The sequence below is a fragment of the Alosa alosa genome, chromosome 9 (assembly GCF_017589495.1).
Source record: "Alosa alosa isolate M-15738 ecotype Scorff River chromosome 9, AALO_Geno_1.1, whole genome shotgun sequence".
NCBI classification, from domain to species: Eukaryota; Metazoa; Chordata; class Actinopteri; order Clupeiformes; family Clupeidae; genus Alosa; species Alosa alosa.
In genome coordinates, this window is record NC_063197.1 from 6,443,879 (window position 1) to 6,469,841 (window position 25,963).

Genomic DNA, 25,963 nt, shown 5'->3' on the forward strand with positions numbered 1-25,963 from the left:
GTTAAGTACTAAAGGTTATGGGATCAAAGGTAAAGTTCAAATTCTTTCGAAGTTATATGAGGCTATAGCAGGCAGTCAAACAAATGACAATTTACATATTACGTTGTGTCATTAGTGATTACACAACGTTTGCATTACAAAGTTTTCTCAAGTCAAGAAAATTGTTAAAGCAAATTTTATTTTCTGTATAACAAGATTATTATCAGTCTCAAAAGGTGTAGTCTTTTTCTCCAAGGGGAGTAAACAGGGGAAATGAGCCAGAGGCCCATTTTGAGCCGATTGGTGCCAACTGAATTGTTATTTTCTGATAGCTATACTGTATGTGTCTAAAACACAAACATGCATCATGAACATCTGGGACTCACAGCTGAAGCTTAGTTGAGCACTACTACAGGTAGCCATACACCTGATTGACCTATACCCAATGATGCATGGGCAGCAAAATCATGAGGAAGGTGGGAAATGTCAAAGCCCATGTTAGTTTACATCATATAGTTTAGGTGGCTTAATAAGTTTTCTCTTCAAGGTACAGCCCAACATATATCACTTGATTTATTAATACCCACTGTGTTATGCATGGGCTGCAAAGTAAAGAGGAGGGTGGGACATGTCCAAACCCATGTTAGATCTCATCTTGAGGGTATATGCTTTCTGAAAATATATCGTTTAGGTGGGTGAATCAGTTTTCCCGAAACGGCACAACCCAAAAGGTATTAGCCATACACCCGATTTACCTATACCCAATATATTATGCAGGCAAGGAAGCATTCTCGGACCGTCCTTATTTTTTACATACATTAATAATATGGCAGACTCCTGTTCATGTGAATTATTTCTGTATGCTGATGACTTGCCACTTTTAATGTCGCATAAAACACCAATCTACTCTAGAGAGCACCCTGAGTTCTGAGCTATCCTCTGTAAACAACTGGCTGACTGACAATATGCTGTTCTTACATCTTTGTAAGACAGAGGCCATCTTGTTCAGCTCAAAATACAGACTAAGTAGATGCTCTAAATTTAGGGTCATTCTGAATAATGTCTGTTTTTAGATAGGTTAACAATGATCATTTTAGCTAACTCCTTAATTTTAAATTATTTTGAATTTGCATGTACTTCCTGGTTTGAAGGCCTAACAAACCGACTAAAAGGGAGGCTGCAAACAGCACAGAATAAACAAATAAGGGTCATTCTGAATTTGGGCCGTAAGTCTGATCACAATTTGCTGAGCTCAACTGGCTCCCTGTTGAGTCTCGTGTTGTTATGTCAAGGCTGACCTTGATCCATAAAATATTGATTGGTAGTGTCCCAATATTTTTGCACTGGTGTACGGTGTTCATTTTAGGACATCCTCAGACTCAGGTGTCAGACTCAGAAAAACATCGGTCATCTTCAGACAAAACTGCCTCAGCGTCAGAAAAACCAGACTCAGGTGTCAGACTCAGAAAAACATCTGTCATTTTCAGACAAAACTCCCTCAGCTTCAGAAAAACCTCTGTCATCCTCAGATAAAACTGCTTCAAACCAAACTGCCTCAGAAAAAGTGGAGTCAGGTCTCAGAAAAAAAAAATGCTGTCAGAAAAAGTGGAGTCAGGTCTCAGAAAAAAACGCTGTCAGAAAAAAACAGTCAGAGTCGAAAAAAAGTCTCAAATGAAAAGTTATTGTGGGGACAGAAGAAGACGACGGATACAGAACGGTGAGTTTAATATTATGCTTAATACGTTATTCTGTCACTGGCAGGGTAGGAATTTCACGGCGGCCACGACGGCCGTGGTAGCCTTGCGTTGGCGTGTGAAGCCCCTTTGAAAATCATAGGTTTACAGGCCACGGTGGCCTTGGTGCCACCTTCTTTCAATATTCTGCTTTGTGTCCTACTAATAGCTATTTTTATTTAGCCTGCGGCCTGTCAAAATAATCTTAGCATTCACAGCGCAAATTAATTTAGTCTTTTACGCAGTGGAGAAAGTGACATCGCAAGAAAGTGCGCCCAAATTCACCCATTCTTCTCAGTTGAGCTACTCATGAAGTAGCCTATTCATCACACAGACATCACAAGTGATGTCACACGAAAGAGCTTTTTCTCAGCTTTTAAACGATGTTAGCCGATAATTGCTGTGTTGAACGGTTCGCGAGAAAAGTAAATAATATAATTCAATTTAATCATACATTCTACTGAAGGTTTTGCGTCCATGATCTCCCTACCCATTCATCTCGGTGGAATACTTTACGAACCCTTCTTTTAACACATGACAAACCACATCAGAATAAACAGCAGACCTTACCGAACATAAAGGTGTAAAGCAGTCCCCTGTACAGTTAGCCGTTCCAGAGTAATCCAGTTTTGAATTTGCAGTAAATTTCGACATGCATTGATGTCTCCAAAATTGGGCTTTAAGTTTTACAATGTGTTTAAATTGTTCCACACGATTTCATAACGGGCCAAATACAAAATAAATGTTACAAATATCGCCTAGATATTGGTAAATCAGAGGACAGCTGACTAAGAGTTTATGAAAGTAGCCTGATCACAAAATGCTAAGCATGCATCTAGGCTATTTGAGTTTCTTAAAGATGAGCTGTGCTTAAATTTAAATTGTTCAATACATGATTTCATAGCAGGCCAAATATAAAATAAATGTTATATATAGCCTAGATATCTGTTTTTATTAGATGATCAGATGATTTACAGTTATATGTAATATGTCATGTTTCATGTTTTTGTTATGTTTCATAGAATGATGCAGGTCTACTGCAGTGAATAGGCTAAATACAACTTTGATCATTTTTATAGCCTACTACTGTATAGTTAACTTTGGCCTTGGTGGCCTTTGTGCCCCCCACCAAATATGCCCAACTGAAGGCCAAGTGGCCTTGCCCCCAGAATGGTGAAATTCCAAGCCTGGTCACTGGCATGTTATATTTGGTGCTTGGTTAGATGTAGAAATTATAAGTAAAGGTAGAAAGTGATCCAATGGTATACACATTGTAGGAAATCCATGGATGTAACTTAGCTAACCTCACTTCGCTAGTAACATTAGCAGCTGCTGTAAGGCACATTCGAGTAAGCTACGCACTACATACAGCAAAATAATTTGTTTTTCAGAGGATTACGGTACATACAATGAGCTAGGGAAAAGTGGGTTAAACATTTTTCCACCACTTGAAAAAGTCCAGAACGACACCTGGACCATTATTTCTTACTTTTGCTAACCGTTTCCCAGTTGTACACTACCTACCAGTAAGAAACCTGCATCATTATAATCACATCATTATTCCCAAACCCCCATAAAGACAAATGTGCTATGTCATGATGTAATACCATATAATACCATTATGATAATACATGAAATAGCAGGTACCAACAACAAGGCACATTTCTCTAAATAAGTTAAGATAACATCTCATATCAAATGAATTCAACAACGCTGCAGTTATTGTCCCCTGGGGATTACATTTCAAGTACCTGTCTATCTTTTTATGTCTGTCTATTATTGTTGTGCAATGACAATGACAACTGCTAACGTTTTATAATGGTATTATATGGTATTACATCATGGCATAGCACATTTGTCTTTATTTAATACTAAATACTTTTCTGAGACCTTACTCCACTTTTTCTGACAGCGTTTTTTCTGAGACCTGACTCCACTTTTTCTGACAGCGTTTTTTCTGAGACCTGACTCCTTAGAGATGTTTTTCTGAGGCAGTTTGGTTTGAAGCAGTTTTATCTGAGGATGACGGAGGTTTTTCTTACGCTGAGGCAGTTTTGTCTGAAGATGACCGATGTTTTTCTGAGTCTGACACCTGAGTCTGAGGATGTCCTAAAATGAACACCGTACTGGTGGCAGAATATCAGATCTGTGTCCTTATAAATTTAAGACATTGTTAGGGAAAGGAACCTTTGCCTATATAGGTGCAGTTCAGTGGAACAAGTTAGACAGGCAAATTAAAGTCATTTCCAGCATTTCCAACTCTTTTAAAAAGAGAATCAAGGCCTGGTTACTAGCGAGGGTAGCATTTTTATTTATTTAAGAAAAATGTGTTTATGTTATGTCATTGATTATCACACACTCTATGAGTGTCTTGTCCTGGTGTTATGCATTTAGGACCACAACGTAAATAAGTCCTGGACTTTATTGTGTTTTTATCCTCAATTGTATCTGATGTCATTGCATATGTAAGGCATTCTTTAAACACCATGTTCTTTTCTCTACACCTAACTAACTTATTCATTTATCATGTAAACAGATCTTAGTGTTTTGTACTGACCCTAGGCAGATGGGTCAGGCTATTGAGTCGTGGATCTGCTGGAGGTTTCTTCCTACATGTATCTGGAGTTTTTTCTCGCCCCTGTTACTCATGGGCCTTCTCTGATTGTTTAACACTCTGTAAAGCGCCATGAGACATGTGCAATGTTTTGGCACTCTATAAGTGATATTAAATTGAAATTGAAAAATTCCAAGTCATAGCCGAAGCCCTGTCTGAACATACTCCCACACAAAAAGATCAGTCAAGTCCATTTGCCTCAATGTACTTGTCCAAAAATTGAAAAACTATCTTTCCCTTCGGCTCTACTTTCAAAAAGGTGTCCATTTAACCAGAACTAACCAGCTAGCTAAATAGCAGAAGCACTCGTGGATGTCATGGACCAGTTCTCAAACTTTTTCTGTCAATCCCCACTTTGGATGTGAGGAATATTTAAGCCCCACCTGACCCAATCACCCTGGCAAAATGGGAATGTTAAAATATTATCGCATTTGGTTCCACATTACATGTCCTGTTTTGGTCCGCTGGATCTGATGTTGTTTTAATTCACTAGTACGGTGCCCATTCAAACATGCTACTCCTCTAGAAAACCTGTATAGTAGCCTAATTAATTACATTACATGCCCGCAGGTGCCTGCTGTAAAAATAGGATGATAGGGAAAACATAATTTCAGCTAAGCATTCAACAATGAATACTGAATATTATATTATAATAAATTTAGCCTATAATACATTGCAATGAGCAGAATTTAGGCATGGCTGCATGTGACATTTTTTACAGATCAAAATGACATAAGCCGAACAGTTTTTTTATGTTAAGGCTATATGCTTATTGTTAAGCCTCTTGAATAACTTAATGATATAGAAGACAACATTTTGTAGAAAGATGCATCATGAGATTTGCAACAATGTGACTCAAAAACAGTCTTTGGTAGCATAAGTGACATGTCCCTCTGTCTGCCACTAGTTGTCTGTAGCTGTATGGCATTCTAAAACATCCTTAAATTCGGGACCATCAGACTATCTCTCGTTTCAATTTGGGACCTTGCAGTCGGAATTGTTGTGTGAGAGGGGGAGTGGCTACAGTAGTGCGGAGAAAGCCAATTTGTGCTTCTTGTAATGATATATTTAACAATATCTTTTGAATTTCTTATCCAAACACTGGCACTGCACTTACTCGTGCCCGTAGGAAGACACCTGTCAAGTTTGAAATCAATCGGATGAACGGTTCGACAGATATGAGGTTAACACACACACACAAACACACACAGACAGACAGACGTTCCTGCAATTTATAGATAGATATGTAGATATGATAGATATGTTTGTTTTGAATCTATGATCTTCCTTGTTAAAAAGAAAGGCATTATTAAAGACAAAAAAATCCTCATGCTCATCGTGCCCCATCTGTCATGTCTCTATTCTCCACTAGTGGGGCACCACACACTTTGAGAACCACTGGCATAGGAAAATATTTTCCTTAATAACAGAATAACATAACCAATTAAAACAATAATTTACCACATTATAAAAACGATATATTCTGAAATATGTTTGGACCTTTTATAAGCTTTATGCATCTTATTAGTATAATCCAGACATAAAAAAAGACTTAAGTACACTTACACTTATCACAAGCATTAAGACAAATGCAAGAAAAACATCACAGACCAATCAATTAGTCATACTGCATGATACATCCAACACTGACATCTTACCAAGCAGGTAGATATGTCTTCAGCTTGTCCAGTATCATCATGGGATACTGAAGATACTCCTGGTAGTTGTCTCTCTTATAGATTACCGCCACCACCAATGTGGCAGCTGACAGAAAGAACAGGTGGGTGCTAAAGGTACGCTTGGTCTCCCTGGCAGGAATGGGTCGCGTCTTCATGGGCTGAGCCACTCGCTCCCACTGAGTGTAGATTGCCTGGCGGGCTCCCTCCCATTGACCTGGTCCAAACAGCCGGTACTGATATGGTGTGCAGGGTCCAAACACAGTTCTAAGCCACAAGCCAGGGTCTCGTAGAAGCAAAGACAGGAACCTGGGCTGCACTCCCACCTTTTCAGCCAGCTCGTCCATGTAGGGGACGTAGTCCACCTGGATGGTGTGCCTACTGGACGTTACGTACCTGGAGGAGAAATGAGATCATTAAAAGAACATACACCTATATGAAAGGAAAGAGTTAATCCCAAATGAACACAGCAGTTTGCTTATTCGGTAACACTTTACTTGACAGTATCGACATAAGAGTGACATGACACTGTCATGAACACATGACACTGTCATGACACATAAAACCTAACCCTAACCTCTACCCCTAATCCTAACCATAACTCTAAACCTAACCCTAACTTGTTATGACAAAAACCGAATGTCACTTAATAACAGAAGCGTTATGTCATAAACGTTTATGACTTGCTTATGACACGTTCATGACAGTGTCATGTCATTCTTATGTCGACACTGTCAAGTAAAGTGTAACCGCTTATTCTTATTATTTTTTTAAAGGAGCGATTTGTAGGATTGTTACCGAATGTTCTGTAGGCCAAAATCAAAACACTGGTGAATGTTCTTAAGACTACCAGACGCGAGCCTCTTCTGGGTTGCCAGATGTAATGCAGACTTAGTTGACTTGCAGCTGCTTTAACGTTTCTCCAACCATGACCCAGCTACACATTACGGAAACAGTGAAAACAAAAAATACCTCTCTAACCAACGTAACATATTTAGCTGAAGTTAGCAAGGCAGATGAAGTTTAGCCTAGGCTAAAGGCTACCTGTCGTGGAGAAATATGGCCAGTTCTGCGTCAGACTTGATATTCTTCGTTTGACAAAGACGTCGCCATCTCAGGAAGCTTCTCCGATGTCCACTTAATTTGTTTCTTGTTTTAATTTTGGAAATTTGACTGCCTCTCGTAGGCTACTCGTTTATGACTACAACTGACAGCTTTTGACAGTTGGCCTTTGCTAATTTGGCAACCCAAATAGGACGCGCCAGCCCATTATTAATACGCTATTCTAGAACTAATCGTTCAAAACATAAACGAAAATTCCAAGAGATTCCGCCCCGTAACTCTTTTTTTTCCCACGGGTTTTACGGGGTTTTATGGGTTATAGTAATGTTGTCAAATAAGCCATTACTTCAATTCATCATGTTTCCTTACTCTCTGACGACATATGGTGATGATTTTTGGAATGGTTACAATTTATTTTCCATTATTTCCTACATACTGGTCCTTTAAGTTTAGAACTGTACCCTTCTGTAAGCTTTTTTTTTTTTTTTTATGAATCGTCACAATATGTTCTGATCAATTGTCAGCTGAATTTGATACTGTTGGTTCTGTAAGTTGCCATACTCATTTTTAACTTCAGTATTCAATTATGGTCATTTTACCTCTTTCATTTCCTTTTGACTTTCATTGACTTCTGCTCATGTCTCCTAATTTCAAAAGAGCTTTCAAGCCTATAATAAGTACATTTGAGGAAAGACTTTGAGGATATTTGAGGAAAGGATACCTGTTGGCCATTGCCTCTTCTTTGCACTTGATATCCTTCATCATGACACTCATCGAAGGAAGCTTATTCAACCCTTTGATACAGAAAACATGATCAACCCCAGACTCAGATTCATTATGATTTACAAAGGTAGGGGTCAAGAACTTGTAGTAACATTTGTTTTCGCAATCGTTGGACTGTTTCTAGCATACGGTGTGCAGCACGGAGAACTAACTATTGACTTGCCAGTTCTGTTACTGAATTGGAAAACAACACATTCTCATTCTCATGAAGGAAATGTTGTCATCAGTACCTTTAAAGACCCTTGTGGCCCATCGAGCCTGCATCTCTGAGATGGGCATGATGGCACCGAGAGGCTGAATCAATCCAATTACGGCCAGAGTTGGGTGCTCTAATCCTGGTGGGTAGATGTGCTTGTACAGGGTGGTCTGGTTCTCAGAGACAGAGAGCACATGAGCGGGAAGGAAGGGGAATGAGAAACTGTAGCCGGTGGCAAACACCACCAGGTCGATGTCGTGCTCCACGGAGCCATCCTCGAAGACCACGCTAGAGCTTCGGAACTCCTTTATGTTGGGCTTCACCTGCACCGTGCCAGAGAGGATGCGGTTGGGTAGGTCGTCATTGACAGTGGGGTGCTGATTGAAGAACCTTTGGAAACACAAAATGGCAACAGCGTTATCAGTGAGTAATCAGTGAACATTAGTGTTCTTGCTGAATTCATTGGCTTCCTATGGCAGCCAGAGTTCAAATCCCTCACTTTGGCCTGCAGGACACTGTCTGGATCTGCTCCTTGCTATTCCATGATCCAGCTCTACACCATACCCATACACCCTAATGTTCTATGTTCTTGTGATAGTGTTGGGACTTTCAAGAAATGTTTAAAGACTCATCTATTCACTTTGCACAATGCACACTACACAATAATGAATTGCCTTATAGTTATGGTTTGTGTGTGTATGTTTTTTGTTCATATGAAAACTCATTATTTTCCTTGTTGATATTTGATAGTTATTATTGTTGATGTTTGATAGTTATTATTGTTAATACTGTTGTTATTATTAGTATTATTATTATGTTTATTTTGTTTTTTAGTAGGTATATGATGTAGTGTTTATATACTGTAAGTCACTTTGGAAGCATGAAAAGTGTCTGTGAAATACCATAAACATAAATATGCATGTAAGTGGCGTGTGGAGACTTGAGAGAAACTGTAATACCTGTGTTTGGGCTGCAGCCCATACATAGCATGGTCAAACCGATAGTTGAGCCGATTTTCCACAATACCACAGATGAAGTCACGTGGCAGTATCTTCTGGATCAGCAATGACACTCTGTTTAAGACCAGGTCCACAGGAAGGCCGTTGTCAGCCACTCGATTCATAACCCAGGCACCACGACGAGTACTCAGGAACAACTGTACAGTGTGTGTGTGTTAGTGTGTGAGAAAGAGAGAGAGACTATTGCATTTTCTCTTGTTTCTCACCACATACAGTACGTACATTTATATGGTAAGACCAAACTGATCTGTGCATATCTTAATGGAGGTGCAAAACTATGAAAGCGATGTTCAGTGTTCACTAGGGTTGTGCGGACGATATCATCGTCCATCGTGATGGTTGACAGCAACCATCATGATGCCACGGCCCCACATGCCAGTCACTAATTCCTGCTGTAACAGGCTAAAACATAAAAAAAAAACCTTTCCCTGAAAATGAAATTGAGCCTACTTTAAAGGCCGTCAACCAAACAGTTATCACGTATTAGTCTACCGTCTTGTAAAATAAAAGACTTTAGTCTACCCTCTTATTCAAATAATTCCTGACTGTGACGTGAATGTGTAGCCTAATTGTCCTTTAGTAGCCTACATGTCTCGCAGGCCTATAGCCTACATTGGACGTAATATGTAGCCTAATGTTTTAGCAGAAAATATAGATTTATTATTGTTAGGCTACGACTAGGACATTCTAGCGCTCAAATATTTTTGCGAGGCTACAGCGAGCGCCAAATGCGTCCTTCTTCTCTGTGTTAAAATAAACCATTTCTTTCGTTAATTATAGAATCAGAAGGTAGCCTATCCGTCTTTCACTGTAAGGCTTGTATTTCATGCATTTAGCAGAAGTCCCAGACAGCAGCGGAGTGGTAATCGGGATTTGTTATTTGTAAAAGTGTTTTTACTTCACCCTCCTATAGCCTGGACTGCGCGATTGCATCCCTTTACTTTCACTTCCCGCCGCCCTCATAGTCAGCATAGACGGTAGCCTGATAACGTGGGATGCTGCATAGTACTAATATTTTATGAGTGACCACGATAGTAGTCTTAAGTAGCTTTTTTGCTGGGTCCAGCGAAGGCTGGCAATGTGTAATATTCCGCTGGTTGGTGCACACACAAGTGTTCAGATTGATTGTCTATCCGTCTTTCACAACAATTTTCTTGGATTAGATCTTCCACACAACTTCGGTAGCCTGGTCAGTATGTCTCTCTTAGCTGTCCACTTTCACCAGGCCGTTTAGCCTATATAATATACATTTTTTTTATGTAGAACATTATAAATGTATTTCTGTACAGACATACCTATAGGCTGTTTACTACACTAACCCCCACGATATCATCGTCCACCACGATGTTTTACTGTACACATCGTCAAATGCCAATTTAGGCGACATCGCCCAACCCTAGTGTTCACAGAACGATGTGTTCTGGTTCTAGGAAAATGTTTTGTTGTGATAGTGAAATAATGCTTCTGACTGAGAGTATTTACCATATAACTATTATTCAGCATTAAAAACTGTTCCAATTTAAACAAAACCCTGAAAACAAAAAAAATTGTATTTTATGGGGATCAAAGCACCATAAAGCTTTGTATTGATGGACACCAGTCTTGGATATACTGTAATTTGCACAGTGCATTGATACCTGCTTGGTCATTCTGCTGAGCTCCACGGTGATGTCCCCTCCAGAATTCCCGATGCCAACCACTACCACCCTTTTCCCGCGCCACTCCTCTGGTGCCTTGTAGTCCCGGCTGTGGAAGTACTTCCCCTTAAACGTGTCAATGCCTGGTAGAATATTCAAATCATAGTGAGTAAAGCAGACACATACATAGTGAGTAAAGCAGACAGGTAGAGGATGTCATCTGGGAAAACCCATCACATGTTGAAATAAAAAAAAAAACTTGATTTCTGCTCCATTTCAACCTTCTTCTAGATATCCCTAGCAACATCCTGGATACCATCCTCACAAAATCCTGGATGTTGTTAGGATGCTATTAGAATTATAAGTTGGTGAAATTTCACCATGTGATGGGTTTTCCCAGATCCCATCACATATTTAGGCTAGGTCAGTGTTTGGTGCTGTCATCAACAATTTTGAACCACAAGTTATGAATGATAAAAATGACTTATCAGAAATACAGATAAATGCAAGAATATGGCAAAAAAGTCCTTTCAATAGACATTCCATGGCCTCACCTTACTGCACCCTTATCTTGACTATAAATAGCCACCGCAAACATCCGCACAGAGACTATGGGTGAACTAATAACTTGTGGAAGGCAAACACATCCCTGCATGCAGACTCATGCAGGGTTAATGATTGCCCTGCCTGAAAATAAACACATCTTTCTGCATTGACTTCCACTGCAGTACTTTGCTTTCTTGTCTCCTAAAGGTACATTTCATTTTTACACAGGTAGAGTTTTGGGCACAGCATTTTCATGTAATAGCAAACAGTTATATTTGTTTATACTGGACACACCATCCAAACATCTCGTATGCACGTTATGCAACAGTGGATATCACAACATTCAACAGTCAGTTCTGGTCTGGACGCGACTGGATGGGACATTTTTTGTGATTAATCAGGTGTGAAATACGCAGAGGGAAAAAATTGAGTCAAGGGGGTAATAAAGACCTTGGGAATAACTTTGAGCACAGTGTTGCTATGGTTTTGTCTATGACTGTAGCAGGGCCTTTTTAATGTGCTAAATGTGAGGATACTGCACACTAGTTGAGAGGATACTCACTCTCCCTCCCTGTGTGTGTGTGTGTGTGTGTGTGTCTTTAATTGTATATATTCATGTTTATGAGATCCCTGGTTACCTGGGAAATCAGACAGTGGCATGCGAGGGTGACAGTGATGTCCGACGCAAACCATAATTGCATCAAAGATAAGGCTTTCTCTCTTCCCATCCCTCGCCTCTGTTTCTACCTCCCATTGGCCGGAGTGGGAGAAATCAGGCCTCTGCTTGACTTGCAGCACCCGTGTCTGTGGCAAAGAAATTCACCATTCTTAGGTAAGAAGGACTTCTTAATGACTCCTGCATTCTGGACAGAGTTCCTGGAAAAAGTTAAATACATTTGTGCGAGTAGCCAACCTGGAATTGGATGTATTGCCGGAGCTGGAAGTGGTCTGTGTACATGTTGAAGTAGTCCATGATGAGAGAGTTGTGCATGTAATTTGGGAAGTGAGCTGGGATTGGGAAGTCGCTGTAGGTCATCATTTCCTTGGAGGTGTTGATGATGACAGAGTGGTAGATACTGGCTCGGTCTGGCTCTGGGTTCTCCTGTGTGTGTGTGGGGGGGGGGGGTACACTGCAATAAGGGGTATTGTACTATGATGGTGTATAAAGGTCAGAAAATGGGAAATGAAATGCAAATAGCCTACCTTAAACCTCCACAATCCCCCAATGTCATCACTGCTTTCAAAGCACACTGGCTCCAATCCCTCATCCAAGCAGCTCTTTATGCATGTCAAGCCAGAGGCTCCAGCTCCGATCACTGCTACACGTTTGGCCATAGTGGATGATCTCTAAAGAAAAAAAAATACAATATTTATGTGTTTGTGAAATCAGCTCGGAAAACAAATGCAGGAAACGCATACATAAGTTAACTGCTTACTATGGTTGAGCAAGAAGTCTCGGACGAGTGTTTTGAGAGTGAGATTCGCCTCTTGTGTAAGTTACAAGGGAGGCTGCCTTGGTTGGGGAATATGATAGTGACGTCGGTAGCTTACCTCGGGGCACAAGAGTTCCGCACGAGTCTCCGAGAATAAAATCCGAGCATAAGAGGCTGCCATGCCATAGCCTATCATCATGTAGTTCGATAACAATCAATTTACTTTTTTACCTTTTGGCCTTCATCTCTATTCTTACTGGACAACGCCACGTAAAGCTTTTTTGCCACGAACAATTTTTGCAATAGCAATACTAATGGGGATTAGGAAGTCCTTTTAAAGTTTCAAAATGTCCAGCGAAACGTCAAGCGAGTCTTGGTGAAGTCGTTTACTTATGCTACATGACATAACGTGTCCTCAAACGTGACGTTTTCATTTACAGGGATGTGGACATATTTAAAACAAGACAACATTGTTTACATTGTCTGCAGCAAAATGAATCACAAGTCCACTAAAACGACTTTTCACTGACCGCACCCACCCCAGTTGTTATTTACAAATTTCGTTACCAGAGTAGGCTAAAAGAGTTGTTGAGGCGCTGTTATGGTTTGAGCGCCTTTACATGCAATCCTTTAGGCTAAATAAGTGCCTTAACTCACCTAGCAAGCAAGATCGGGGGGTTTTCAAAGTTCGGAGGCAAGTCAAATGCATTCGATTCAGCGACTATAGTGAGCTATATCATTGTGGGCGGAGTGGTTCTTACATGGACTTTGAGTTGCTTGATCTAAGCAAATTTGGGTTGAAGGTGGCAGTAAATAGAGCGAAAGCATATTTGGTATCATCAAGAATTCCAGGTGTCTATAATGCCAATCTTTGACTTGCCGGAAAAAAGAGGGCCTTCTTTTTTTATCACAATGCAATGGATATTGGGCAAAAATGATATGTTAGGACATCATGATATTAGGTAAGATCTCCCAAGCTGTTTATCTTTATCCTTATCAAACTTGGTATAGGCCTACATAGGCCTACTTACTCATAAGCCTATAGGCTTGATGAACGAAGTTCAAAGTACATTTTGGTACAAGATATAGCCTATACAGCAGCAAGAATAACATAATTTGCCCCCCCCAATAAGTTATAAAGGAACGACGTTTAAAAAGAAAATCACAATATATCAAATGCATTACACGAATAATTACTGAGGAAAAACAACATTTCTAGAGTAGGCTAATTTTCTGCTGTTCCGCTGCACGGTCACCAGGTGACGCCATTTCACTAAATGTTTTAGGCCTACACTCAAATAAGGCCCGAAGTGCAGTGCCGTGCCGCCATCTGGTGGCCATGAAATATTTAATATAGTCCATTATATTTTTATTTTAAAATATATTTTAATAATCCCTTCTGGATTTATTATCAAAGTGAAATGGTTGCTGGCATAAGTCAGCAGCGTTAGTTTGAGCTGAACTGAGCTCATTATTGAAGTATTGTTATGTGTTGAATGGAAGTTAATGGGAGCTGTAAATTGGTAAACAGTGGTGATGAGAGAATATTTCTCTGGATAGCGTGACTGCGGTTAATCCTTGCCGGAAAAATAATAGAGGGCTTTCTTTTGTACCACAATACATGGATACTGGGCCAAAATTATATGTTATGACATCATGATATTCATATCTCCCAAGCTCTTTATCTTTATCAAACTTGTACTTACTCATTATAAGGGCTTGATGAACTGATTAGGTATTCAAGGTCTTGAGGTCAAAGTTCAAGGTCACGGTCACATGAGGTCATACTCGAAATATTGGCGTGATATCTCCCAACCAGATTAAAGGATCTTCATAAAACTAATACAAAGCATGCACTGATTAGGTACTAAAGGTCATGGGGTGAAAGGTAAAGTTCAAATTCTTTTGAAGTTATATGAGGTTATATGAAGCTATAGCAGGCAGAGTCAAACAAATGACAATTTACATAAGTAGCCTAGGCTATGTTGTCACTACTACATTATGTTGACTACACAACGTTTGCATTACAAAGTTTTCTCAAGTCAATAAAATAATTAAAGTACATTTTATTTTCTGTATAGCAAGATTATTATATAGTCTTTTTCTCCAAGGGGAGTAAAACTAGGGAAAATGAAAACAATTGTATTACTCCATGAGCCAGAGGCCCATTTTGAGCCGATTGGTGCCAACTGAATTGTTATTTTCTGATAGCTATAATGTATGTGTCTAAAACACAAACATGCATCATGAATATCTGGGACTCACAGCTGAAGCTTAGTTGAGCACTACTACAGGTAGCCATACACCTGATTGATCTCATCTTGAGGGTATATGCTTTCTGAAAATATATCGTTTAGGTGGTTGAATCAGTTTTCCCTAAATGGCACAGCCCAAAAGGTATTAGCCATATACCTGATTTACCTATACCCAATATATTATGCATGGGCTTCAAAATCGTGAGGAGGGTGGGAAATGTCAAAACTTATCCACACTGTCTGTCGAGTTCCATGAGGTGGCAAATAGAATACGAACAGTACCAACCAGATGAGATGCTGGTATGTTGCTTAAGTCAGGTGCTCTTTGGTTTCAAGGGGAAAAGTCAATCGAAAAAAGGGGAGGACAAATGTCTCCAATCCAAGGCACTCTTTAAGTTGTTCATTTTGTTGTCATGGCTTAACTGAACAGTTGGCAACACTGTTACTGGTTATGTCAAGGCAAGCTTTTTTGTGTATGTGTACTAGACAACTTCTACAAAATGTTGTTTCCGAGATATTCAAGTTAAATGGGAGCAACTGTTTTTGATTAAATGCTTTGTGACCTTTTTCCAATTAAGCATTCCCAAAGCTGGTGCATCACTCACCTTGACAAAGCTTACAATGGACTGCAAATGCTGGAGCTAGGGCTGACATACATTTAACAACCACTCTGAATTCAAGCATCTCATCCTACTGGTTGTATTATTCCTTCAGTTTTCAAATGGCCAACATGGAGAGAAATAATGTTTTATATCTTGTGAACCCTTTCGTAAAGTCTCTTTGAAATTTCCTGTTTTCTTCAAACTCAGCCTGCAGTCTCCCAGTACTCTAAGACACAGAACACTTTCAGGAATGTTTACAAGGATAAGGATTAGAACAAAACATTTTTGCTCATTGTAGTCAAATGTAGATGTAATTTGAAGGTGTCACATATCACAACTTGTCATAATCATCTGGAAAGTGACCTTTAAAATAAAGTGATCAATGGTCAATGTTGGCAAAATCCATCTGACGCATACCAAAATACTCGGCGCTTGTATGTAGATTAAGCCTAATCCAAGACTAAAGGCTTTGTTCAATGGATATCTCCATTGAAGTTCTACGTTAAGAGCTAGGCTTAATATAGAGCACCCAGCCCTTGATGTTTCTCCACAGCATAACTTGCTCTGAACCAGTTGTATTGCAGTTTGTTTTGAAGTAATGTTCTATTGTTATCTCTCTGAGGAAGAGTCCGCACCTGACTAAACTGAGGGAAAGCATTGATCTCTCAGGGGCACAGTATTATTGTGTTCCATAATAGTGCAATCTGAACGGAATAATCGAATAATCTGAAAGTAGCCTACAAAGTTCGTTCAGTAAAATAAAAATATATACCAGGTATGTACAAGACATGATCATGTATCTAATCTGAAAATATTTAATGTCATACGGTTTTGACCTGTATGGTATTACATTCAGGACTGAAAATATGACTTGCAGTCACCTGTTGAGATAGCCTAGACGCACCCTAGCGGCAGCAAATGTAATTTGCAGCCAGGGTAGTCTAGCATCTCTCTGTTGGCTTGCGAGCTGGAAAAATGAAACTTCAATCAGGCCAATCACATTGTGTATAGAGTCGCTGACGGTTCCGCGCAAGACAACCGTTTATCCCGCCCCTTGGATTGAGCAGTGCCAATGGTAAGTTCCCAGACCCTACATCTTGAGGTGGGTCTGGCTCGTCAGGCTACTGTTAAGGAGTATGGTCACAAATATGAGATTAGAATGTTCGCAAACCGAGAAGTCCGCACTATGATGCCACAATTACCATCAGAAATAATAAAAAAGAAACTCTGAAACTGATTGTTTGTGTAAAATTCTAGAATAGTAGGAACCAGGAAATTCACTACTCAACAGGTTAACATTCGGTAAACATCGCCAAATTGACGGGATCAAAGTAGCATATATATATACACGGGTGCAGTGAACCTTGCATCGAGTTTTTTTTACACCTTTTACAGTACGTCTTTTATTTATAGTCTCATCACACATAATCACTCCAATATCATACCTCACACAACAAAAGTTAGTTTTGTTATACGTTTTCATTATTCTTACATATCCGCAAACTAATATGTCATTATTATCTGCACCATAAAATCTATGTAGCTAAAATCTTGATTAAAACTCACATGTTAAAATCATGTTTGGCCCTGTTAAGAAATCAAAGAGGGGAAAATTCAGTATTTGAAGTAGCAGTTATAAGAGAGCTTCCTGAAACTGCTCTGTTACTTATGTAACTGTAAACAATTTCTCATGTACATTACAGTAACCAGTAGGCTCACACTTGCAAATGTGAGATACACAGGGGAGCGTTGCTTCGTCTCAGGCTGGATCTCTGGTAGTTTCCGTGTGCCAAAGGGACGGATCACCCTCTCCCACTGCGTGTAGATTGCTTGTCGGGCCCCCGCCCACTGGCCCGGCCCACACAGGCGGTACTGGTATGGAGTGCAGGGCCCAAACAGAACCCTCAGACCTAGACCAGGGTCTCGGAGAAAAAGTGAAAAGAACTGTGGCTTTTCTCCCACTTCATGTGCAACATCATCCAGGTCGGGGATGTAGTCTACTTGTAAAGGATTGCGTTCAGAACAGGCAAACCTGCCATGCAAGCAACAGGTAAAAAAGTCAGACTTTCAGTCAGACTGTAACATAATAATACAGTGTTATTTAAATAAAAATAAAGAGAATGAACTGTTCCACTACCTCTGATGCATTCTCTTGGTGGTTCCTTGAATGTCTTCAAGCATTATGCTTTCTGAGGGCAGCTTGGTGAGGCCTGAGGGGAAAACAACCAAAACGGTGAAGAGACAACTGGAAATAAGTGGGAAAGAGAGATGGGGAGTGGGTTCAGGAAATGACCTCAGGTTGGACTTGAACCTGGACTTGGTCCCAGAGGGCACCTAGAACAAGATGTGGTATTGGCGCTGCCTCTTGCTCCACAGCTCCCCCTGACATTCATAATGTGTATTTCTATAACTGTATCTGCTCCGTTCAGGGGTTCCCAAACTCCCCACAAAATACCACTAGATTCTGGCCAAGGCTCCCCTTTTGCAATATGTCTTATTAAACCCATTGTCAATACTACAACAACTTTTATTTTATTTATTTATTTATTGCTTTAATTTTTTTCTTCCAACTTGCTGCGGCCCCCTCCTCGCGGCCCCCACTTTGAAAACAACTGATGTAGTTGACTCTCTCCCTGTACCTTTGAAGACTCGGGAGGCCCAGCGAGCCTGCATCTCAGCCAGGGGGATAATCGCTCTGAGTCCATGGATGAAGCCTACCACAGCCAGTGAGGGTTTCTCCAGGCTCGGGGGAAAGATGTGTTTGTACAAAGACAGGCGGTAGCCATCTTTAACCCTCAGGTCTTCAGGTAAGAAAGGGAAGTCATAGTTATAGCCTGTAGCAAACACCACCACATCCACCTGGTACAAATGTAAAAGGATATCAATGTTTCAAGGTATTCTAACCATTTTGTGGACATGAAAAGTGGTTTCAATAATAATGCCTCACCTCATCAACCACTGTTCCATCCTCAAAAATCACACTAGCCAATGAACTCCTTCACATTTGGCTTTATCATCACACGGCCAGAGATGATACGTCCAGGCAGATCATCATTCACCACTGGGATCTGAGTAAAGAATCTGAAAGGAAACAGACAAAGACAAAACATGGCGAATAAAAACGTCATGTCAAGGTAGTCATGTGTACATGTCTATAAATAATAAAACAGCCGGTAAAGCTCAATTTGCAGTGTTGTTTTATAAACATGAAAGTCTGCAAAATCAAAAACAAAATGATACAAAAATCAGCCTTTTGCACTTCATACCCATGAGGGGGCTGTAGCCCATAAAGATGGTGGTCAAAGTGCTTATTGAGCTGCTTCTCCACTGCCCTTGTGGTCCAAGTTGGCATTAGTCTGTGCAAGAGCACAGCCAGACGGTCACTACACTCACCACATCAGCGGGCATCCCACCCTCTCCGATGCGCCCCACCATCCACGCGCCATGTCTGGTGCTCAGGTACACCTGAGGGGTTCACGCAGAGCAGTTTGTAGGAGTTACATTTACTGACGCTTTTATCAAAAGCCACTTACAACAATGAAGGTATAATATATTGAAGAGGTTCATTAGGCTTACTGTATTACTAATTCTTACTGTTTCTCTGTACAAGCCAATAAGGTAAAATTGTGTACCTGACAAGTTTCGGCTACCTTGCCTCTGTAGCCTTCATCAGAGGTGTCACGTGATGTTGGTGTGACGTCGTCTGAGCTGTGTTATATGGAGTTTTCCATCCCACCTGATGTGGTGGGATGGCCGTGTCCCCTGGGGTGCTCCGGGGGGGGCGCCCTCTGCTGTCTGGTGGTTTTTCATACAGCCGGGGGCGGCCCTGCAGGACTGTGTCCCAGGTGTGGGATAGCTGGTAGGCTCCTTCATCCCGGTTCACAGTCTTTGGGGCCCGCTTCCTGATTTCAACCGCCTCTTTGATCCATCGATGGAATTTGTTGCTTTCCGTTCTGATGACCTTGGCTGCGTCCCAGTTCATAAGATGGTTTTCCCTCTTAAAGTGGTCTGAAATGGCAGATTTCAGATTTTCTTGTGTTGCTTTCATTCTTGTTGCACGGGCCCCCGGCTGTATGAAAAACCACCAGACAGCAGAGGCCCCCCCTCCATATAACACAGCTCAGACGACGTCACACCAACATCACGTGACACCTCTGATGAAGGCTACAGAGGCAAGGTAGCCGAAACTTGTCAGGTACACAATTTTACCTTATTGGCTTGTACAGTGAAACAGTAAGAAAATGAAGGTATAATCAAGGTACAATGTGACTACAACATTGTTAGAGCAGCAATAAGTACTACTTGCAAAGAATAAAGCTTTGCTCCTTTTATTCTTTATCTAATAACTTATAACTGATTCCACTAACTTGCTTTGCCACTCTGCTGGCATCTACAGCGATCACCATGACAGTCTTCCCCTGCATTCCATCTGCACTGCAGTATTCCCAGCTATGGAAATGTCTCCCCTGAAATGTCGATATTCCTAGAATGACAATAGCAGAACTCTTTTTTTAATTATTTTTTCAGCTCTTCTTAGTATTGAACTAAACCAAAATATGTACATTTGAAAGCACAAGTTGTAATTGAGTTTTGTTGTGGGAATGTTTTTGGAATACCAATTAAAAAATGTCACATGCAAACCTCCATATGCATTTCAACCCACAGATCAGTATCAGCCTGGGTAAAGAGGAATATTACTCCTAAGTATGACAAGTGACCCACTGAAGTTGAATCAAATCAGGTGTCTTAAAATGACAGGCAGGGGCCCTCAAAACAAGCAGGGGCCCTCAAAAAAATAAATTTAGTCACCCATAAATACTAGGGTGGTCCGGAGGCATATGTTTAGTTTATATCACGTTTTGTTAACGTATATACACCCCCCCCCCATGGCACCTCTGGAAACTACTCCGAGCTGTAAGTTATTATGAAGCTCACAACCTCTGGCTGAATGAAATACTTTTGAAGTCCTGGAGAGGTAGGTGTGGCTGTGTAAAATGTCCTGTACAGACCATCACAGCATCAAAGACGTGTCTCTCCACCTGACTGTCCTGCTTCTTAGTTATCAACTCCCACTGACCTGAATATGAGAAGTCAGACCTCTGCCTCACACTGCACACTGTGGTCTAAAGACACTCGCACACACACACACACACACACACGCACCAAGAGCCAAGTGAGAAAGAGACATTAACAGGTTTTACATTAAACAAAGCAACCTTATCTATTGATATTGATTTAGCGATTTACTGGATGCTTGCATGGTACAGGTTGGTCCTCTAACCTGGAAGTGAATGTGCTTCAGTAGGTCAAAGTGTTTGGCATAGAGCCGCAAGTACTGCAAGACCTGAGAGTGGTGCATGTTATTGGGAAAGTCAGCGGGGGGAGGAAAGTCGCTGTACGCCATCATCTCTTTGGAGCTGTTGACAATGACAGAGTGATAGATGTTTGCTCTGCCTGGCTCTGGCCTCTCCTGTGTACAAAAGGAAGGAGGAAGTAGGGAATCATAACTTTTAGTAATTATGTAATGGCTTATCGGTCCATCTTCAGAGTAGCCTTTTGACAAGTAAAAACCCTATCAAAGCACTATTCATCTTCACCAATTGCCTACACACATCTATGAGTCATCAATTTAAGAGGGAATAATGAATTACACATGAATGAAGTACACAATGGCACAATTCTGCACTCCCTTTGCTGGCAAAGTTCCCACTGCCTGTTGTGTTTAGCGACAGTAAGCAGGTTTGAAGGAGAAAAGCCACATAGTTTGGCCCTTTCTGTTGCAGTGGTGGGGGTGGGACACCTTTTTTCAGAGGGCTCCCGTGCTATGCCACATATTAGGATATATGATGCAGTTTTAGTTAGAGATCACTGGGATGTGAAAATATGAGTTATTATGGATTGTAGACGGGGAGTGCGGTGACCTGATTATGGTGTTTTCATGGGAGTGCTGCAATCTTTATGTTCCAAAGAAACTGAACTAAACGTTTTGAACGCTTAAAGATTTTGTCCTGAGTTGAATGTGTCCCTCTGATCAAACCACTGGCCCATGCAGTAAAATTGGTCCAGAACCGCTACTGAATCCTGTTATCGGTCAGTAACGGAGTACAGTACTTGAGTACAGTTTTGAGGGATCTTAACTTTACTCGAGTATCATTTTTGGGGAGTACTCATGACTTTAATCAAGTACATTTGAGAGGCAAATATTATACTCTTTACTCCACTACATTTCTATCCATAACCGTGAGTACCCGTTACTTCTTCTAAAAAAAAGGAAAAAAGAAAAATCTCGAAAACCCTCAATTTGTTGTTTCCCTCTCAAACGTGATTGGATTGTGCAGGCGCCACTGATTGGGACAGCCTATCAGCAATCACCTTCAGCTTTCCGCCAAAATCAACTCCATGGTTAGATTTAGATAAGAGACGAAACCATGGACAAATCAATGGATGAAGACACAGCAGGTCCATCCCGGGAATGTGCCAACCTGTGGCCCCACCTCGCTATTATTTCAATTTTCTATTTCTATTTTCTTCTATTTTAATTTTCTGAACAAGTTAATGATAGTTTTAGCTTCAAGTGTTTCCATTACAAAATAGTATTTTGTATTTGAAATACGTATTTTAAATACATGTATTAGAAATACTGCCCATCCCTGGCAACATGGTAAAAATATGAAAATGACTTGATTTTACTTTCAATTCCTTTTACATTCTCCAAGGTATTAACATTAAATTGTTTTTATAACTCCATGTAGGTTGTTTCTGTACATAAATGTAAGCACTGTGGCAGTAGTAATGCAATATGTACTCTTGTACTCTTGATACTCAAGTACTTTAGTACTTTTATTTAAGTAGACATCTGACTGTTGTACTTTTACTTGTACTTGAGTAAAATTTAGCAAAGGGTATCTGTACTTTTACTCAAGTAATGAAGCTGTGTACTCTGTCCGCCTCTGCCTGTTATGTACTTTGAACCTCCAAAGTCCTCCAATGTCATCACTGCTCTCGAAACACACAGCCTCCAGCCCCTCGTCCAGGAAACACTTGATGCAAGCCAGGCCGGAACAACCTGCTCCAATCACAACTACACGCTTGGCGTGCCAGCCGTCGTTGGAGAGGAATCCTGTCATACAAACAAAGCACTTTTAAGTCCTTTAATAGGCTTTTTGCACGTACGGCTTGTTTGTTTCCAGTGGAGCCAGGTGCGTTTGAACCTGCTGCTATTGTTAATGTAATTAGTATCTACAAATGGTGACACTCTGCTGATATACTCTTTACAGCAATACTCAAAGCATAAATGTGTTGCTGCTGATCAATGGGCTCAAAATAATCAGTATGTTACAATAAAGAAGGATTTATGTGAGTTAAAATTTTTATTATTGGGCAAACAAGATATTCAGTGTCGGAGTGAAGATGTTAGGAGCAGGATATAACAGAAGATGTTGTTACAACACAGTTAACGCTCCACTGGAAACGAAGTGGCCACAATGAGAGCCTTTCGTGCGAAGAGCCCACTGATCAACAGCAGCTTGTTGACCATTCACTGGATGGTTCATTAATCAAGTGAATTCGGCTGCCACAAGTAAATGATTGCTATTTCTTGCTTTAAAAACAAACAATTCTTTACCTCTGCAACAACAGTGTTACCTGGCTAAAATATTTATGCAAGTACAAAACTCTTTCAGCAAAATGTGAATATGGCAATACAATGGTTAGAAATCAGACAGTATCACAACAAACTTACCCCTTAGGATCCTTGGACAGAATGTGGTGAAATAAGCCCAAGGTTTAAGACTAGTGATCCTTCACATTGCCTGTCGCCTGATGCCACCAGAACCATCAAACCCCTAGAAATTGCCCTATAAAACCCCAGGCAACCAGAAAGCGACAAATGCCCCAAGCTCATGCCAATCACATTGAGAAACCCTGTGACAGGTGATCATGGGAATCACCTGTGGCTCATTCTTGATGGCCTTCTTAAAGTGTTGTGGAGACCGCCGCCGACATGAGTGTGGCACATGCCGCTTTCGCCGGTGAGCGAGGTTGTATTGAGAATAATTGGGTCTAAGTAATTAAATGTTGAAAGCGGACATATCCTGATTTAAGCCTGTGTTGCTGAAGTTTAAGTTTGCTGTGAAATAAACCCTGTTGAAACCTTACTCCTGTGGTCTCCTGCAATTGTGCTCAACCAGAATTATAACAGCAGGACTGAGCCACAAGAGAGAACAGCGGAGACTACGGATGTGAAAACCATTGTAAGCAGAATGGGAGTAGCTTTTAGTGAACAACAAAGACGTATCGTCAAGCTTTGGCAATCCTTGGACAAGCTCAATGCCTCCTTCCAGACTTTCTCCCAGTCGGTGTCCAGGATTACTACAGCACCCCCACCGGCGACACCAGCCCTTGTAGCTCCAGTCCCTCGCTCTGACCGCCATCTCCAGTCACCTCAGTGGTTTGATAGAAGCCCACAGCCCCATGACTTTCCTACAGAAGAGTCCAAGCTAACATATTAGCTTGGACTCCACCATATTGGAATACCATATAACAACCCTACTGTCAGGCAAAGCCTTGGAGTGGGCTATGGCGGTCTGGGAGAAGGATCTGCCAATCTGCCACCAGGCCGATTTCATGACCCAGCTCCAAACTATCTTTGGGCATTCTAACAACCAACGTGAGTCAGCAAAGCATCTCCTTCACCTTAAGCAGGACAGATGATCTGTGGCAGAGTATGCAATTCAGTTTCGCACTTTAAGCCATCCTTAGGGGGATCACTGCAATGAAGTCAGTCACACTGGAGTGGGAAGGGGTCCGGCAGTAGTGCGGCAGATTAGTGAAACAATCGTTCACTTTGTGATACAAGCATAAAACTTCGTAAAACAAAGAAGGTGGATGTTGCTGTTGGCAAACGGCGTGACACGAGTTAAGCTTTTTTAAATTGCCAAAAGTTTGAATTAGCCAACTAGCTCCGCTGGTGGGAAAACGCATGGGACTCATGAGTTGTAGCGCTATCCTATTGTGTGCAGAGGGAATTTGAAAGACAACCGATTATCCTGCCCCTCGGACTGAGCACTGTGAGTGGTGAGTCCCCAGATCCTACATTTTAATGTGGGTCTGGCTCGTCAGGCTAGGATTCCAGGGGAAGAGAAGAATCTCATGGATGTCAATTTGGCAAAGCAACTCAGGGGTGAGCCCATCTCCTTTCTCGGTTCAGGCCTTAGATGGTCGGCCTCTAGGTTCAGGGGATGCCGTGTCGTCCATTATCCCTTACATAAACAATGGCTGATGATGATGATGAAATCAGTGTCATCATTACACAACAGAGAACAAAACATAGTTTTTAATATGAGGAAGATCAGCCTTATTTTTTGCTCTGTGCCATCTCTTTATACTTTATAAAGGTATTGAATAAAAAGACAAAAAAACATATCACAGCATGAATTGTATTGTATCAATTCCTCCAAAGATGTAAATGGAAGCGTCAGCGTTAAATTCTGTCAGGAAGACTCAATGCTACGTCCCTCATTCATTCATTACTCCTAACCAATCAGCGGTGTACAGCCGTCTTTAAAACTTCTTCACTCACGTACCTGTTTGCTGTCTCCAGGTATCGGCTTTCGATAGTCAGTCGTATTCCGCTTCACAGCTCACTATGTCCTCCTACAACTTGCTCGACTTTCAAGTGTCTGACTCCGGCGATGATGACCCTGTTCCACGCCGCCAGTAATGGCGGAGCTCTCGGCGTCCTGCACGGGACTCCCCATGGTTAAACCATCCGTCTGAGCAGATTCTGGAGCTACTGGAGAAACAAGGGATCCCCGTCAAAAGCGGGACTCCGAGAGAAGACCTGCTCTCTATGGCCCTGAGTATTCTGGGTACTCCCTCCATATCCGACCAGGAGGATATCGCTTCCCGGAGGCCCCAGCTCAGCCGAAAAGGCAAGCCCGAAAGCCCGGCTAAGCCTCCTCCATCTCAGCCAGGAAAAAGGGCGTACAAAGCTCCGACGCGCTCCCAGCCTTCGGCCTCCCAAATCCAAACTTCGCCGGCGTCCGATCAATCCATCGTGGAAGCTATCCTGTCTCTCACATCGACAGTGAAAGGCCTCGAAGCAAGAATGGAAGCCTTCGAGAGACCATCAACTTCCACACCGGCAGCCTCTCTCAACATCTCAGCGTTTTCCCACGCGCCGCTCCCCTCCACTTCCTCCTTCTTGCCAGCGGCGTTTCGCCCTCCCGCTCACTCCGCGGGCGGACCGCTTACAAAAGCCTCCGCCCTAGCAGGTCTACATACCTTCAACCTCGCTTCAGCACTCCCAGCTCAAGATCCGGGTAGGAGGTTTGTTTCTCGCGTAGCCAGCGTTAATGAGTGTATCCCCCTTTACCCCTTTTCCCTCTACTATGCTTCTGTCGACAATGCTGCCCACTTAATCAAGAT

At 41.4% G+C, this 25,963-nt stretch overlaps 1 protein-coding gene and 1 pseudogene across 3 annotated transcripts; both read right to left on the reverse strand.

Moving 5' to 3' along the window:
- Positions 1 to 4,007: 4,007 nt before the first annotated feature.
- On the reverse strand, positions 4,008 to 13,419 carry LOC125300990 (flavin-containing monooxygenase 5-like). Of its 3 annotated transcripts, none has more exons than XM_048253218.1 (9): positions 13,336 to 13,419; positions 12,449 to 12,592; positions 12,159 to 12,347; positions 11,884 to 12,049; positions 10,700 to 10,842; positions 9,003 to 9,199; positions 8,078 to 8,433; positions 7,786 to 7,858; positions 4,008 to 6,398 (listed from the first exon to the last, which is right to left on the reverse strand). In XM_048253218.1, exons 2-9 carry the CDS (start codon positions 12,578 to 12,580, stop codon positions 5,981 to 5,983), a joined length of 1,674 nt encoding a protein of 557 aa, XP_048109175.1. In that variant the 5' UTR covers positions 12,581 to 12,592; positions 13,336 to 13,419; the 3' UTR covers positions 4,008 to 5,980. The 3 variants fall into 3 exon arrangements, with proteins under 3 accessions (XP_048109175.1, XP_048109174.1, XP_048109176.1); XM_048253217.1 differs by lacking the exon at positions 13,336 to 13,419 and adding an exon at positions 12,797 to 13,237; XM_048253219.1 differs by lacking the exon at positions 13,336 to 13,419 and adding an exon at positions 12,682 to 12,767.
- Positions 13,420 to 16,929: 3,510 nt separating this feature from the next.
- LOC125300468 lies at positions 16,930 to 24,540 on the reverse strand (annotated as a pseudogene).
- Between the last annotated feature and the right edge of the window lie 1,423 nt (positions 24,541 to 25,963).